This window comes from Dipodomys merriami, unplaced genomic scaffold (genome assembly GCF_024711535.1).
Source record: "Dipodomys merriami isolate MVZ:Mamm:240054 unplaced genomic scaffold, mDipMer1.0.p SCAF_11, whole genome shotgun sequence".
Lineage (NCBI taxonomy): Eukaryota > Metazoa > Chordata > Mammalia > Rodentia > Heteromyidae > Dipodomys > Dipodomys merriami.
The window spans coordinates 28,540,850-28,559,223 of record NW_027202382.1 but is presented as its reverse complement, the minus strand read 5'-3'; the positions used below and the strand labels follow the sequence as shown (position 1 = coordinate 28,559,223).

Here is an 18,374-nt window from a genome sequence, read left to right as displayed (position 1 = left end):
TTCATAAAAGCCCCAGATTATCAGACACAACCCTTACCTGAGAGTTCAAATTGATATACTGCTTGAGTGGCTTTAACAACATCATCACTGAGAGAATCCCTAACGATTCGAAATGTTTCTTCCACAGCTCCAGTATGCATTTTTGGTGGTGGCTGCGTCTTCTCTTCCTTTAGTTCCTTTGGTTCTTTTGGCTTCTTTGGTTCTGGCACAGCATCTATAAAATATTATTCAGGTAAATGGCCTTAAATCCTTGGTAATGGAAGGGCACACAAAGAATTTATTAGTTGGGCTGGTAGTGTAGCTTAGTGGTAGAGTGCTTGCCTAACATGTATGAATTCCTCAATACCACATAAACAGAAAAATCCAAGAGTGGTGCTGTGGTTCAAGTGGCAGAGTGCTAGCCTTGTGCAAAAGAAGCTCAGGGACAGTGCCCAGGCCCTGAGTTCAAGCCCCAGGACTGGCAAAAAAAAAAAAGAAAGAAAAGAATTCATTAATTAGCAAGATGCCCTTGCTATCAAATATACCTATTTGACCAAATGATATCTAAAAGCATCAATCTGAGGGACAGCAGCCAGTTATGTCAGTTATGACTATAAATACAAGGAAGGACCTGTACTCCCAAGTAAAAGGCTCACTTTCAGATTACGTCACAAAACCAAAACAGAAACAAACCACTGCTAACAATACAATGTTTATGATAAACAGACCTCACCAAAAACAATTGCATTTTGGAGATGATAATTAATCACTCTCTTATATCCATTCAGTTTTAAAGCCAAGGGGGGAAAAAAGACCCTGAGAAAGATGGAAATCAAAATGTTAACTGTGTAATTAATCTTGCTAGAGATTATAGTTAGAATCAACAGCTAAGTGAACATTCTAATCATTCTGCAAAGCAAATAATAACTGGAAAAATAATAAATCCTAATAAAAATGGCAGTCATATTTAGACATCTGAATTTTTATTTATTTATCTATTTATTGTCGGTTCTGGGGCTTGAACTCTGGGCCTGGGCACTGTCCCTGCTCTCTTCAGCTCAAGGCGGGTACTCTACCACTTGAGCTACAGCGCCACTTCTGGTTTTCTGGTGGTTTATTGGAGATAGGAGTCTCACGGTCTTTCCTGCCTGGGCTGGCTTTGAACCAAGATCCTCAGATCTCAGCCTCCTGAGTAGCTAGGATTACAGGCATGAGCCACCAGCGCCCAGCAGAAAATTAAAGTTTTTAAACAAATAACTTCAGAAAAAACACAAATGACTTAGCAGGTGAGCTATTTTAAATATTCAAAGAAAAATATATAGGGCCTTTTAACCAGCCAGCCACTTTGTGTACTTTTCTGTAAGGTCAAACACCAAAGGAAAGAGTAGAGGTGCCCAACATGTTCTCTAGGTCTTTGAAAAGTCATGGAGTTGTTCCTTTGTCTATATGCGTGTGATTCTACAAGATGGATTCTACAAGACGGTAGACATCACAAGATGGGCACTGTTCAAAAAGGCCTAACAAGTGTCTACAGTGTCACCCAGCATGCTATTTAGCTGGTTGAGGAAAAGCAAGTTAAAGGCAAGATTCTTGACAAGAGAATTAATGTGTGATTGTGTACCTTAAGCACTTGTGAAGGAAAATAATCAGAAAACCAAGGAAGCTAAGAGAAAGGAAACTGGGTTCAACTATAGTGACAGCCTGCTTCACTCAGCCTACTCTCACCTTGTGAGAACCAATAGGATGGAGCCTGAGCTGCTGAAACCTATTCCACATTGATTCATGGCCTAATAGATGTAAGAAATAAGATACCTCTGGACTGTGGGGAAAAATAAAAACGTAAGAAAATATTCAAAACAACAAATTTACTACAAACCACTGATTTAAATGTGTGTAAGCGCACGTACGTGCTTACACCAGGGATTGAACTCAGAGGCCCTGCCTGCTGGAGTTCTACCATGAATGGAGCTACACCCTGTATGGTCCTGCCCTCCTCCACAAAAATCCTATCTAAAACCTTACAAGTAAATTAAGAGTCAAGTAAGAATAGCTAAAGTAAATAATTTCAGTGGACCTTCTAGAAGCTCCAGTCAATGTCTTAAGACACAGAGAAAAACCATGTAGATATTAACTTTGACTCAGAAAAGTTCAAGATAACTTAATGACAGTTATTACAGCCAATATTAATGGAGTCTTACCATATTAAATGCAGAATAGGATACACCACAATAATTAACTTTCCCAATATTTATAAGGAAAGGAAAGGAGATAAGAAAACTGTTGCTGACATGACTTGAGGCCATAAATATGTGACAAGGGGAAAATTTTAACCCAAATCTGTCCCACTTATTCCAAATACTATTTCAATGACTACTATCTTTATACTAAAAATGATAATTTTTTAAATTTTAAAGTCTTCTGAATGTGACCAAATACAAAATATACAGAAATCAGAATTTACCCTTTTTATAATTTGCCTTGTTCTAGAAAGTGTTTCTCATTGCACATATACAAAAAAAAAATTAAGAAAGCCCAGAGGGCACAGTTTGTTCTATTCAGTAAATACAATGAATAAATTTTAAAAGTAAGATAGGGTCATACACTGGTGGCTCATGCCTGTAATCCTCCTCAAGAGGCTGAGATCTGAGGATTATGGTTCAAAGCCAGCCCAGGCAGAAAAGTCCATGAAACTCTTTTTTTGGGGTTGGGGAGGAGGGTCTGGTTGTGGGGCCTGAGTGCTGTCCCTCAGCTCTTCAGCTCAAGGCTAGCGCTCTAGCTCTACCACTTGAGCCACAGCGCCACTTCCGGCTTTTTTATTTTCTGCTTATGTGGTGCTGAGGAATTGAACCCAGGGCCTCATGCATGCAAGGCAAGCGCTCTACCACGGAGCCACCTTCCCAGCCTCCATGAAACTCTTATCTCCAATAAACTACTCAGAAAAAGCCAGAAGTGGTGCTGTGGCTCAAGTGGTACAGTGATAGCCTGGAGCACAAAGAGGCTCAGGAACAGTGCCCAAGTCCTGTGTTCAAGCTCCTCCCTCCCCGCATAAAGTAAGATATGTTCTCGAATGGCAATGGGAATCTAAGCTCCACATACACACAACACACATGCACACATGCACATACACACACACAGCCAAATTTATACTTCAGTAAGCATATCGGGAATTTCAACCTAAATGGTAGTACTCCAGAACCTACAATTTTACCCTTTTGTAATACTTCCTCCACATTTCCTTCTATGTCATCCAATTTTTATCCAGCCAATGTAAAGGCCAGCCTAGAACTGAGGTCTGAACTTACCAAAATTAGCTGAATCAGAGGCTGCCAAAGCCAGGGTAGCAAAGACACCCAGCTCCCTTCATGTAAGCAGAAGATGTGTTTAGCTGTATTGCAGTTACACCAGCAAGAACTACATCTGTTTTCTAAGTTAACTACTGGAGCCCCTTCCTTATTGAAGAGTGAGTCAGGGTGATTTGTGAGTTAATTAACACACATTATCTGTATTGTCTCAGGTGCCAATGAGATTGTAGCAAAACCTTCAGTATAGCCTTAAAGATGTTGCCCACACATAAAGTACATTATTAATTACCTGGAGTATTTAGATATAAACATGATGAAGTTACACAAGAGAATATAACTTCAGGATACAATAAGGAAATTTGCAATACATGTGAAAAGTAAAAGGTGCAGGCAGTAGATGACTAGCTTAAATCAGGGAAGAAACAGTATTTCAAAAGGCATATGGCTAGCAGCCTATGCTATATCCTCATAATTCCACTCAATTAAAAATTTTAATGTACTGAAAAAAGGCTAGAGAGAACATTTGTCTAATATGTACAAGCCTGTAGACTCAATACACAGCACTGGGGGTGGGAGGGAAGACAATACAAAACATCTCCTAGGTGGACACACATTCCAATATTGCCTTGCTTGAATGTAGAAAGACATGGTTACCAATTTGACAGTATGCAGAATCAGCATAGGAAACATAAGCCTGGTCGAGATTTCCTCAAAGCAGGAACAACTCTGCCTCAAACCCCCGTCCCCCAACCCCCCACCCCAAACAAAACACAGAGCACTCAGATTTTTAAACCATGGGTTCAATCTGGGCTTATACCAACTACAAGTCTAGGATCTGTCCTTCTGTTTTATAGATGCTGCTTTTCAAGGAAGATTCAATATTTCTTACAAACATTTATTAGCAATATAGTGATTATACAAAAGAATGGCTTTCAAGCTGGGCACTGGTGGCTCACACCTATAATCCTAGCTACTCAGGAGGCTGAGATCTGAGGATCATGGTTCAAAGCCAGCCCGGGCAGAAAAAAGCTGTGAAACCTTATCTCCAATAAACCACCAGAAAACTGGAAATGGTGCTGTGGCTCAAGTGGTAGAGCACTTGTCTTGAACTGAAGAGCTGAGGGACAGTGCCCAGGCCCAGAGTTCAAGCCCCATGACCGACCAAAAACAAACAAAAAGATCTTCATGGAGACATTTTCACCCTCTATAACAGTTGTCTCCTTGACGCTCTGCTTGTTTCTTCTCTTCCTAAGTAGATGTATTTCTTTTAGATGTCTATTTTTAATCTAGATTCTGCAAGCAAGTTTCAATATTAACTCTTATCTTTTAAATCCAAGTACAAAGCTTAAAGTTTCCAAATAAGACAGGAGCAGTAGGAGGAGTTCTGTGGTAGTGATCTATAAAATGGAAATGGGAAGAACCATAGGTTCTGGTGGGCACACTGGAGAGAGGGTGCCTACTGAGGCCAGGCCAGCTGGTTCACCAGCTTAGAGACAGTTCAGACAGAAAGGCAAACTATCTACCCTGATCATTTGACTACTCTAGCTCTAGAGATATCTCCTAAAGATGTATAAATAAGGGGGAAGGGGAACCAAAAACCTAATGCTATGACAAAAAAAAGAGTAGCACAAGGGTAAAAGAAGGTTGTTCTGAAAAGGAAGAGTCTATTTTATGAAGATAATTTACTTCACATGGATATCAACTATAACAAACTGCATGTTTTCACTTTCAGGTAGGAGGTATGTACAGGAGAATCTGAGTATCTTTCTCTCAATTATATTATGAGCTTAAAACTACTTTAAAAAATAAAGACTTAGAGCAAGGGAAAGGTGACATTGTCCAAAAAAAATGTATTCTTTACCTGACTTAGGTAATGTAACCCCTCTGTACATTACCTCTATAATAACAAGAAAAAAGAACTTAAAATAAATAATAATAAAATAAAAATTGAATAAAAATAATACATAAATACACATCCCCTGAGTGCTAGTCACAGGCTCATGCCTTAATCCTAGCTACTCAGAAGGCTGAGATCTGAAGATTGTGGTTTGAAGCCAGCCCAAGCAGGAAAGTCCATGATATCTCCAACTAACCACCAAAAAACTGAAAGTGGAGCTGTGGCTCAAAGTGCTGGAGCACTAGCCTTGAACAAAAGAGCTCAGAGACAGTTCCCAGACCCTGAGTTCAAGCCCCATGTTCAACATAAAAAAAATGCTGGGGCTGGGAATGTAGCTTAGCAGTACAGTTCTTGTCTAACATGCATGAAGCCCTGGGTTGGATTCCTCAGCACCACATAAACAGAAAAAGCCGGAAGTGGTGCTGTAGCTTAAGTGATTGAGTGCTAGCCATGAGCAAAAAGAAACTCAGGGACAGTGCCCAGTCCCTGAGTTCAAGCCCCAGGACTGGGGGAGAAAAAAACAAACAATGCCTGAAATGGCTGCAGAAATTGATATATACCTGGCTGAAATGGAAAGACAATGGAGAAATTAAAAGAGGACATGGATAACTTGAAAAACAAGCCTAACCGCAAAGTTTGCTTGTTTCTTTTTAAAACTTTTTTTTATTACATTTAAGTATTTGAACAAGGAGGGTTTCCTTAAAAATTAGAGGCAAGCCAGGTAGCAGTGACTCATGCTTGTAATCCTACTCAGGAAGCTTAAGTGTGAGGATGAAGGCTCAAAGCCAACCTGGACAGGAAGGGTTGTGAGACTCTTCTCTCAACAAGCCATCAAAAAGCCTGACGTTGAGTTATGGCTCAAATGCAGAGTGCCAGCTTAAGAAAATAAACTAAGGGATAGTGCTCAGACCCCGAATCCAAGCCGCAGGCAGGAAAAAAGAGGCAGAGAACAGAAATGAAACTGTAGAAAATCTTGTCAAACTTTTTTATAATACAGAGGATACATTTCACAAGTTTTCCAGACTACAGAAGAAAAAGAAAAAAAAATGGGCATAATGAGACAGTGCTAGCTTAAAGGGAAAGGGTCATTAAACTAGGACTAAAACTGACATATTGAATCAAAATCCCTTTGTACAACTACTTAAAAATAAAAAGCCAGGCGCTGGTGACTCACGCCTATTATCCTAGCGACTCAGGAGGCTGAGATATGAGGATCATGGTTTAAAGCCAGGCCGGGCAGGAAAGTCCATGAGACTTACATCTCCAATAAACCTCTAGAACACCGGAAGTGACACTGTAGCTCAACTGGTAGAGTGCTCGCCTTGAGCTGAAGAGCACAGGGACAGAGTTCAAGGCTCACGACTGACCAAAAAAAAAAAAAAAAAAGTCAGTGAGATACTTATCTCAAAAAAAAAAAAAAAAAAAAAAGACTAGAAAACCGGAAGTGGCACTGTGGCTCAAGAGGTAGAGCATTTGCCTTGAGCTGAAGAGCTCAGGGGCAGCACCCAGGTTCAGATTCAAGCCTCATGATCAACAAAAATAAATAAATATATAAATAAATAGGAACCAGATTTTTTTGAGGAGAATCCAGACAACCAGAATAGAAGCAACTAAAACCACAACTAAATAAAAGTAAACAAATTTGAAGGGAGAGAGGTTGAGAATTACTGATAGGCTACCAATGTTCTAATGTGTAGTGTTCATGGGGAACTAATAAGGAAACAAAAGTACTGTGTTATGGTGAGAAATAAAATGCTATGAATTAAACCCACAAAGTTAGCCAGGCGCTTGTAGCTCATGCCTGTAATCCTAGCTACTTAGGAGGCTGAGATCTGAGGATCATGGTTCAAAGCCAGCCTGGGCAGGAAAGGCCATGAGACCAGCAATAAATAAATAAATACCACAAAATTGCCAGACACTGGTGGCTCAGGCCAATCATCGTAACTACTCAGGAGGTTGAAATCTAAGGATCAAGGTTTGAACAGCTCAGACAAATCTGAGAGACTCTTTTTATTTTTTGCAGCTGGCCATAGAGCTTGAACTCTGGGCCTGGGCCCTGTCCCTGAACTCTTTTGCTCAAGGATAGCACTCAAGGATAGCTACAGCACCACTTCCAGCTTTTTTTATGTGATTAACTGGAGATAAAAGTCTCACAGACTTTCCTGTCAGGGCTGACTCCAAATGGCGATCCTTAGATCTCAGCCTCCTGAGTAACTAGGATTATAGATGTGAGCCACCAGCCCAGCTTTTTTTTTTTTTTCAGCTGAGGACTGAACCAGGCAAGTGCTCTTCCACTGAGCTAAATCCCTAACCCCCTGAGAGACTTTTTATTTCCAATTAACCAGAATAAAGCTAGAGTGGAGATGAGGCTCAAGTTTTAGAGCACCAGCTGTAACCAAAAAAGCCAAGCAAGAGTGAGAAGCCTGAGGTGCAAGCCCTACTACCAGCAAATACACTCACACAAACACACACACACATGCATATACAAATACATATGAAACCTACAAAATTTACAGTAGTTATATATACATGATAGAAATTAGTAAACACAGAACAAATTGCATAAGAAGCACAATCAGATGTAAACCAGAGTTACTTAATAAGTGAGTACACTCCTAGGGAGGTAGAAATCAGGAGGATCAAGACTCAAGGGAAGCCTGGGCAAAAAGTTCACCTGAGCTCTTCTCAATCAATAAAGACCTAGCCAAGGTGGAGCATACTTGTCATCCTAGCTATGAGTGAATCATAAATAAGATGCTGATACAGGCTGGCCTAGATATAAACATAAGATCCTATTTTTAAAAAATAATGTAAGTAAGAAAGAAAAGATCAGGGATGTAATTGGTGAGTGTACCTACCTCATGAGTGCAAGACCCTGAGTTAAAAATAAAAATAAGTATTGGATGAAATGGGAAGGTGAACTTCTTTCACTTTGCAAGTGAGGATCCACAATGACCTCTGAAAGATCACCTGTAAAGTGAATATGTGATGGATCTGGATATCAATATGGAAAATCACCTGAAAGAGGAAACTTAGATCTCAAGTCACAGACACTGGACTACTGCCTGTATAAATGTATTTAGAACAAATGTCTTGCTATGGATGGACCCAAAAAGAAAAGAAGAAAGAGCTATAGAAGTATTTTGTCCAACCATCTATGGGGGGAATCACCCAAAGGAACTTGAGTGTTCTGACCTCGAGTGAAAGGTAAGAACAATCTTCATGTGGAGATGGCTAGAGTTCAACCACCCCTATCCAAGCCTGGTACTAGCATCTCACAGTTGATTATTCAACTTCTCTTGTTCTGAATCCATGGTCAAAAAATACCTTTTTATTCTGTTGCTACTATAAGTCCAAAGGGAGAATCTGCTGATCATAGCAACTACATGTTTAGTCCATGAGATGGCAACTCCTCATTAAAAATTAATATCTGGGATTACTAGGGGAAAGAATACACTAGTTTAAAAGAATTGTAGCTGTTTAGGCTTTAGGAAAATCTGTTACATTCACTAGCTAAAGACAGGCTTGGTACTATAGAAATATGATTTTAAATCCTGAGTTTGACACCACCACTAGCTAGCAACCACACCAGCTAGTTGTAAATGATACTTGTCTTGTTGGACTGTGAGTATTGAACAAGAAAATGCATGCAAATTGACATATTGAAGGTGCTCAATCAATATTTTGTTGAATGAATAAAATGAAGGAAACATGATCAATAAAGTAGTTCTTACTTAAAATTCAAAATTCAAATAAGCCCAGTTCATGTATGGCTTCCTACAAAGGTATCTCCAATCTTAGGGTACTGGACAAAAAAAAACCCAACAACTAGGATATGGGGCAATACTCTCAAAGACTTTAGTCAGCTTCTAGGTAATTGCTATCCTGTAAGAATCCTTGAGAGAAAAAGACAGACAACTTTATTTTTCTGGTCTTATTACTCTAGTCAGTCATGGGGCTTGAACTCTGGGTCTGAACACGGTCCGTCAGCTCTTCAGCTCACAGTGAGCACTCTACCGCTTGGGCCACAGTGCCACTTCCAGTTTTCTAGTGGTTTATTGGAGATAGGAGTCTCGGGGACTTTCCTGCCCGGGCTGGCTTTGAACCACGATCCTCAAATCTCAGCCTCCTGAGTAGTTAGGATTACAGGCGTGAGCCACAGGTGCCCAGGTAAGATCTAATTTTTTGAAGAACAGTAGAATTATGAATTATTTTCCTTTCTATAGTTTCCATATTTTCTGTGTTACAAAAGAAAAGTTGTCCTTTTGATACCTAAGTAAATTTTAGTTTTCCTTAAAACTTTAGAAAAAGAAAAGGAAAAACTAAACGGGGGCTGGAGATATAGCTCAGTGGTACAACATTAGGCCTTGTGCCTAGAATGCACAAGGCCCTAGATTCAATCCACAGCACTTCATGCACACATACACACATAAACACATAAAACAGAACCTATATTTTAATACTAAAATGCATTGTGGTAAGGTTTGACAGATTTGCTAAAGGCATAGAGGAAGTCTGTTTTTACATTTTTTTATCAGCCTTCTAAAACAAAAAATGTATGATTCAAAGCATTAATAAGATTCAAGGGCTGGGAAGGTGGCTCAATGCTTGCCTTGCATGCATGAGGCACTGGGTTCAATTCCTCAGCACCACATAAGCAGAAAAAGCTGGAAATGGTGCTGTGGCTCAAGTGGTAGGGCACTAGCCTTGAGCTGAAGAGTTGAGGAAGAGCATCCAGGCCGAGTTCAGGCTCCATGACCGGCAAAAAAAAAAAAAAAGATTCAAAAAAATAGGGTAAAGACCCAGAAGAAGCATGTTCCAGTTAGTAAACCATGAGAAAAACTCTTGCAATGGATATTCAGAAAAGTTTCTTCTGACAGCCTTCAGTAGGCCACACAGCATGGTGCCAGAACACAAGGACCAATTCAAGGAGGCCATTATTTCTGAGTATCAGAAAAACAAAAATAAAACCAAGCCTTCTTTGATGCTAATTCCTTCCATGAAGTAGTCACAGTACAAACCATATGTGTTATATAAATAAGTAGCACATTTTGATGTGTCACTTTTTTTTCCTCAGAATAACCTATCAACATGAGATACTCAAAGACAGTGTGTCAAAGAAAATAAGTAAAATGAGAATGAATAACTAAAAAAAAATGATATATTAAGAAGTTGCTGGAAGACAAAAACAAACAAAAAACTATTTTCTTCCTAACAACTGAGAACTCATAGAACCCATTGGTTTGAGTTATAAAATGGTTTCAAGACAGAGGGCAGAAATGTACTGTTACATAATCAATTCTGTGTTTTGGAAGAAATAAGTTAGTTAGTACTTGTATTTTTCTGTGCTAATATGGTCTAGATCTTACCATGTGATTCCTTTGTCTTTGTAACCACATCCGGATATTCATCTAAGAAAAAATCTGGTAACAAAGGATGGCCTGAAAAAATAACAAGCAAATAATCAGGTTAATAAAAATACAATAAATAACAAATACAGTATATTAAAATTTTAACATAAACGTTTTATAAACATGCATTTTTATTTTAAGATCATTCTGAGAAAGGTCTCATGAGAATTGTCAAACTAGTGATCTTCATTTAATTAATTTTCCTTTAATTCAGTTATCCTCTTCTATGACAATTTCATCTTCAAGATTTAATTTTTAAAAATCCCCTATGTAAGGCCTTTCTTCAATCCAAGGATCCATTCCTCTCCTCATCCTTACAACCCTGTCTTCCCTTCCTCCAAAGTGCTCAGGACTCATTGCTTACCTGTTCCAGAGAACCAGGGACCTCATTAAGGAATATTGTCCAATAACCCTGTATTTAGGCCTTTTCTCTCTTCCTCTTTCTTCATCATCATAAAAAACTAAGGTATCCTTTTCCAATAGGCTCTATTTTCAGCTAACAGTTGTAGTTAGAAAATAAGTTAATCTGCAACATTAGACTATACTGCCAAGACATGTATATGTTAGATTTGAAGGCAACATTGTCTTTAAAACTGAATGTTTCAAAGATTCATGTTAGTTAATTAATTAATGTTAGTTAATTAGATGTAGTACAGGCTGACCATGCATTGGCAATCATCTTACCTCAGCCTCTCAAGTGCTGAGATAAAGTATGCCCAATTCATCAACAGGATTTTTTAATTTTAATCAATCTTAATTTTTGTGTATGATAATACTGTCTTTGAAATCTATAGGGATCATTAGAATGTACTATGAACCAGCGCTTAAGCAAAGGCATAATCTCTCTAAACCTGTTTTTACATTTATAAATAATAACTACTAAAGGCTACGGATATAAAAAGGCCAAATACTATGCCAAACCAATTAGAGACGTTATTACACAGAGTTCTGGCAGAATTATGTGTAGAATAAATCATCTTCTGTTATCAATAAGGAAATTGGGACTCAGAGAAAGTGAGTGACATGCTCAAATACATAGTGAAAAGCAGAGCTGAAATCTGAATCTGAGAGGTTCTCTTCCAAATTCCATGTATTTTTGTCTTTGTTGTTATTGTTTTGGTGCTGGTCCTGGGACTTGAACTCAGGGTCTTGGTGTTATCCCTGAGCTTTTTTTGTGCTCAAGGTTAGTGCTCTATCACTTGAGCCACAGCTCCAGGAGATGAGTCTCAGAGACTTTCCTGCCTGGACTGTCTTTGAACTGTAATCCTCAGATCTTAGTCACCTCAGTAGCTAAGATTACAGGAGCAAACCACCAGGGCCCAGCAGAATTCCATGTTTTTAATTACTAAATAATTCCTTCTCAGGACTGCTATGAAGGTAAAATAGATAATGTATATGAAAGCTCTGTAATACTGTATCAGCTATCCTGCTGGAACTGAGGAGATGGTCAGGGATGACACAAATACAAAGATTTTTTGTCACCTTTACAAGTTTAGTTTAACGAATACTGTTTAAAATATGCTTCAGTACAAAAATATAATTTCTATATGTGGCTAAAATATTTAAAATACAATTTTTGTTTGCTTGTTTTTCAGAGATGAAATTGTATGTTCCCCAAACTGGTCTCTAACACCTAGGCCTAAGTGATCCTTCTGCCTCAGCATCCTGAGGAACTGAGACTACAGGCACATGCCACAGTGCTTTGTTTAGAAAATGCATATATTTTTGGTTGTTTTATTTTTTGGGGGGGGTCAGTCATGGGGCTTGAACTCTGGGCGCTGTTCCTCAGCTCTTCAGCTCAAGGCTAGCACTCCACCACTTGAGCAACAGCGCCACTTCTGGCTTTTTCTGCTTATGTGGTGCTGAGGAATCGAATCCAGGGCTTCCTGCATGCAAGGCAAGCACTCTACACTGAGCCACCTTCCCAGTGCTTTTGGTTGTTTTTGAGACAGACCCTACCTGTGTACCCTCACTATCTGTCAACCTACTCAGAGAGACCACACTTCAAAAACAAATTAGAATTAATCCACAATTTTAACTACTCTCATATCATCTGCCATATATTTTTGAATAAAATCTTTGGGCTTTTTGTTTTGTTTTCTGAGATAAGATTTCACTATCTGGCCCAGGATGCCCTCAAACTGACAGTCTTCCTATCTCAGGCTAGGATTGCCGGCATGTACCACTACGCCCAACTTTGAATAAAGTGTGTGTGTGTGTGTGTGTGTGTGTGTGTGTGTGTGTGTGTGTGTGTCTTCCTATCTCAGGCTAGGATTGCCGGCATACCCAACTTTGAATAAAGTGTGTGTGTGTGTGTGTGTGTGTGTGTGTGTGTGTGTGTGTGTGTGTGTGTGTGTGTGTGTGTGTGTGTGTGTGTGTGTGTGTGTGTGTGTGTCTTCCTATCTCAGGCTAGGATTGCCGGCATGTACCACTACGCCCAACTTTGAATAAAATGTGTGTGTGTGTGTGTGTGTGTGTGTGTGTGTGTGTGTGTGTGTGTGTGTGTGTGTGTGTGTGTGTGTGTGTGTGTGTGTGTGTGTGTGTGTGTGTGTGTGTACCAGAACTGGGACTTGAACTCAGGGCCTTACACTCTTGCTTGGCTTTTTCATTCAAGGCCAACACCCTTATCATTTGAGCCACAGCTCCATTTCTGCTGGTTAACTGGAGATAAGAGCCTCACAGATTTGTCATTCATGCTAGCTTCAAACCTAGATCCTCCTGAGTACCTAGGATTATAATAGGCTTAAGCCACCAGTACCTAGTTACTCTAATTTTTAAGCCTAACTTTAAAAGCTAATTTTCATTTTTGGTTCCAAAATTTGGAAATGACTAGTAGCTGATACAACCAATGTATCTAGCTATCATTTCAAAATACTCGACTTATTTGTCCATTTTTTAAAGGAAAGATAGTGTGTTTTTCAGAGGATGTATTTTTTATCTTATAATCGTACAAACATACACATACAAAAAATGTATTCATTGCCTATATACAAAAAACATCATTACCCAAAACTGCAAGTAATACCTGGTGTAACTGCATAGATGTCAAAATTTTTAATTCCTTCTTCTTTTAAGATATTTTCATCTATAACAAAGTTGCCAGTAAAACTTTTTGGCTTTTTGAAAATAGAATATGCAGCATCTGCAAGGATCTCAACTTTTCTGCATTGGCTTTCAATACCAGATCCTCCCAGCATGTCCATAGCAGCAGTATGTATGGCTGTAGAGAAAATGCATACATGTGACTCTAAACCAAATGATAAGCAAGCACAATCCTTCCAAATTATCCCCTAAGGCCCCCAGTACTCTCTTCCTCTCTTTCTCTCTCTTTACCTCCTCTCCCTCCCCCCACCCCACCATGACTAGAGATTGAATCCTGAGCCTGCTACATATGTACTCTGCCATTGAGCTATAATTGTACAAGCTGGCCTCAAACTCTTGATCTTCTAGTATCAGCCACCAGAGAAGCTAGGGTTACAATCTGTACCATCAGCCCTGGCTAAGGCTGATCTTGTTATTTCTCAAATGACCAAGAAACAACCAAGCAAACAAAAACAGGACAGAGAGCTTAAGAGATTCACTAAATGTTTTGCAGACAGAACTGAGTAGAAAACATGTTCTTTATATAATCCTGCCTCATACAGAACTCCTTCATGAAAACTACAGCAAAACTACAGGAGACTTCTGACTTTGAATGTTCTAAAATTTGCATGGTAGTCTTGAGGACTGAATCCAAAACCAAATACATTCTCAGCCCCCAATCCCAAAAAGAATTTTTAAATGAACTATATAATCTCCCTCCCCAATTACTCTTTATGTCTGTCAACGTTTACACCATTTGAGTACAGATAATTTTTTTTTTAGTTTTCTCTTTTTTGTGGGGGAGGGGGATTCCACATGTTGCCCAGGCAGACTCCGAAGAAATCCTCCTCTTGTCTCTCTTCTTCCTCGCAGGTAGGCCTATAGGTGTGTAATACCAAACAGGCAAGGTACAGATAGCTTTAAATTTTTGCCTGTCTCATAATTACTAAACTAGAAAGACAGCCACAGACTGAGAGAAGATCTTTGCCAGCAATGTATCAGACAAAGACCTACTATCCAATATATACAAGGAGCCCAAGAAACTAACCCCTCCCAACCCCAAGAAACCATTAAATGGGTAAGGGAGCTAAAGAGAGACTTCTCAGAAGAAGAGGAAAGACTGACAAGGAAACACATGAGGAAATGCTCATCATCCCTGGCTATAAAGGAAATGCAAATCAAAACAACTCTAAGATTACATTTTACCCCAATTAGATTGGCCAACATTGTGAATTCAAACAACAAATGTTGGTGGGGATGTGGAGAAAAAGGAACCTTATTGCCTGCACTGTTGGTGGGAATGTGAACTAGTACAACCCACTCTGGACAGCAGTCTGGAGGTTCCTCAAAAACCTAAACAAAGACCATCCCTATGACCCAGCCATACCGCTCCTAGGCATCTACCCTGAACTCCATGAGCCAGGATATGATAAAGACACCTGCACATCCATGTTCATTGCCACATTATTCACTATGGCCAAGATATGGAAACAGCCCAGATACCTACAATAGATGAGTGGATCCAAAAAAATGTGGTACCTGCACACAATGGAATTTTATATAGCCATGAGAAGGAATAAAATAATGTCATTTGCAGGGAAATGGGTGGAACTAGAACAAATCATGTTAAGTGAGGTAAGCCAAGCTCAGAGAGACAAACAGCATTTGTTCTCCCTGATATGCATAAATTAGATCTAAAATGCACTGAGATATGACAAATTATACAGGATCCTAGATACCCGGAATAAGACTAACAGAGAAAACTGGTTTTTTTGTTTTTTTTGGTCGGTCATGGGCCTTGAACTCGGCCTGAGCGCTGTCCCTCAGCTCTTCAGCTCAAGGCTAGCGCTGTACCACTTGAGCTACAGCGCCACTTCTGGTTTTCTGGTGGTTTATTGGAGATGAGTTTCACAGACTTTCCTGCCCAGGCTGGCTTTGAACCAAGATCCTCAGATCTCAGCCTCCTGAGTAACTAGGATTACAGGTATGAGCCACTGGCGCCCAGCGAGAATACTCTTACGAGAGAAGCACAAAGATGCAAAGCCTAAGGGCCTTCTTATATTTACATAAAGCAATATACATAGGGAGACGAACTCCTAAGATGTGGAAACAAGAGACCTCTTTTTTTTCTTTTTTCAGATTTTGATTATTCTGTCTTCTTTACATTATGTATGGTATAGTCACGTGTACATCGAGGGAACAGAACTTGAGGGACAAAGGTGAAAAAGCAGCAGTGGAGCTCACTAGACACTGATGAATGTGAACTATACAACTCATGGGTGGAGATGGGAGGGAGGGACTGGGAGAGTGAGTGAACACAAAACACTGTATGAAAGGAAATGGACTCATTACCTGACTCATGTAAGTGTGATCCCTCTGTACATCATTTCTATAATAATAAAGTAAATTAATAACAAGAAAAAAAAGTTTTGTCCGTCAGACTACAGGAGGATACCCATAATGGAAGAACCCAAAGGTGTAACTTCTCTGAACACTTAAAATACTATTTAGAAAAACAAGTTCCAGGAAATGGAAACATGGGGAACGAGGGGTTGGTTGTTGGTGATGGGGTGTTGCTTTTGTTATTGTTTTGCTTTTTTTTTGTGTGGAGGCAAGGAAGGGTACAGAAAGGGAGGGAGGAAGGGTAAGCAAAAGTAATCATGCTATTCAGTGGAAAATGAATTATGTGGCATTTAGGTAGGGAGAGGGAAAATGGGGGAAAGAGATGGAAGGTAGGCTATTGTCCAAAAAAAGAAATGTACTCATTACCTGACTTATGAAATGGTAACCCCTCTGTATAGCAGCCAAATAATAACAATAAAACTATATTTAAAAATTTTTGTCTGTTACATGAAGTAACTTGAAACCCTCTGACTAGTGGTTCATTACTAATTATATAGTATCAAAGTTGTAATGTTTCAGTTTGCTTACGTGTATCTTAGTTTATATATTAAGCAATAAAGTTAATTTGTTTCAATGTAACTTAAGTTTCAGAGTTTCTAGTAAATCAGATATAAATCTATTCCACTATTTTCAACGGTTTAAAATTATTACATACTGGAAATAACTTGGGCTGGGAATGTGGCTTAGTGGTAGAGAGGGTGCCTGGCATGCCTGAAGCCCCCAGGTTTGATTCCTCAGTACCACACAAACAGAAAAACACAGACGTGGCACTATGGCTCAAGTGGTAGAGTGCTAGCCTTGAGCAAAAGAAGTTCAGGGACAGTGCCCAGGCCCTGAGTCAGGTTATAAGTGTAATGAATCAATGTCACCCATTACTTCATTCTCCCCTATTTCCTCCCCCTTCCTTTTCTTACCCTTAAGTTACTTAGTTCAAATGTTACATAATGTACATTAAATATAATGACTGCATTTGCTCACCCTTCCCCCATGCCTGTATTTCCCTTTGCTCTGACCACAAAGCATGTTAGTTTGCAGATTAAGCAGTGAAAATCAAACTGTTTCAAGGTAGCTTATATTTCAGAGTTTCTATAATTTAGATATAAATCTATGTCATTCCTTAAACAATGTTTAAACTTATTATATGCTGGAAATACATACTTTTACTTAAAAGCTAAAAAAGTCACTGTAACCAGATGCCAGTGGTTCATACTTGTAATCCTAGCTACTCAGGAGGCTGAGATTTGAGGATCACAGTTTGAAGCCAGCCCAGGCAGGCAAGTCTGTGAGACTCTTATCTCCAATTAATCACAGAAAAAGCCAGAAGGGTCCCAGTGGCTCAACTGGTAAAGCACTAGCGTTTAGCAAAAGGAGCCCGGGACAGCACCCAGGCCCAGACCCAGAGTTCAAACCCTAGGACTGGCAAAAAAAAAAAAAAAAAGCCACTGACCCTTAATAGGCAGCTTGGATTCAATTCTCAGCACTACAAATGTGTGTGTGTGTGTGTGTGTGTGTGTACTTTATCATCTTATATAGATAACACTGCTGTTTAGTGAGTAATTAGGTCCTAGTCAGTGAATAGTCCCTGGAAAAACAGGAAAATTTGGTTTCCAGCACAAGGGAGGGGGAAGAGAGGTAGAGGCCAGCTGCTACCCAATCTCCTTGCCTTCCCAGGTTAGCTAAATTATTTCACCCGTGACAGTGTGCTGCAGGTGAGAGGCCTCCAGGGCGCTATGATCATCTTGTGACTTCTGTCTGTGCTGCCACGGCATATCAGCAGCTTCCCCACCCTGCCCCACATAAATCCACCCCAAGTGGACTTTACTATTTCCACCACACCTGTCCATACCAGTGAAGAGGCAAGAGATATCCAGCATTCTGAGTGGCCGCCAGCATCTCTACTTCCTGCCCATCCTCCATTCAGCAGGACTATGAAACAAGTCTTGTTAAAAGAAAAATTTATAGTCCTGGAGGTGACCTAGCTTAGGGCCTGAGGCAAACAACTAGAGGCCAGCCTGCCTCTCATCCCCTCAGCAGTGTGCTATTGAATTCAACAGTGCGCAAGTGTTCAAATCTGGGAGGGCAATGTGGCCAGTGGCCAGAAGGAACACTGAATCAAAACAAGACAAGCAGCCAACTTGGAGGCGGCTCTAATGGTAGATAATGTTACACAGATCCATTCCCTTAACCACGATAAATCTCCATTTCCTTCAAAGGCAATCATGTTGGAAGATTACTTCTAGTTCTGACTACAGTCTTCTATACAGTTCAGGATAAATAATGTGTTTTTTAAAAATGGAATCT

General features: G+C 39.7%; 1 protein-coding gene across 2 annotated transcripts in view; it reads right to left on the bottom strand.

Moving 5' to 3' along the window:
* Positions 1-18,374, bottom strand: part of Hsdl2 (hydroxysteroid dehydrogenase like 2) — a 50,504-nt gene that overhangs the window by 8,189 nt on the left and 23,941 nt on the right. The window contains exons 7-9 of one of the 2 annotated variants that reach the window (XM_070011749.1): positions 13,615-13,809; positions 10,548-10,619; positions 38-214 (exon numbers count right to left, since the gene is read on the bottom strand). In XM_070011749.1, coding sequence (XP_069867850.1) covers positions 38-214; positions 10,548-10,619; positions 13,615-13,809 — 444 coding nt within the window. The remainder of the gene's footprint in view (positions 1-37; positions 215-10,547; positions 10,620-13,614; positions 13,810-18,374) is intronic. The other variant, XM_070011759.1, reaches the window with a different exon arrangement.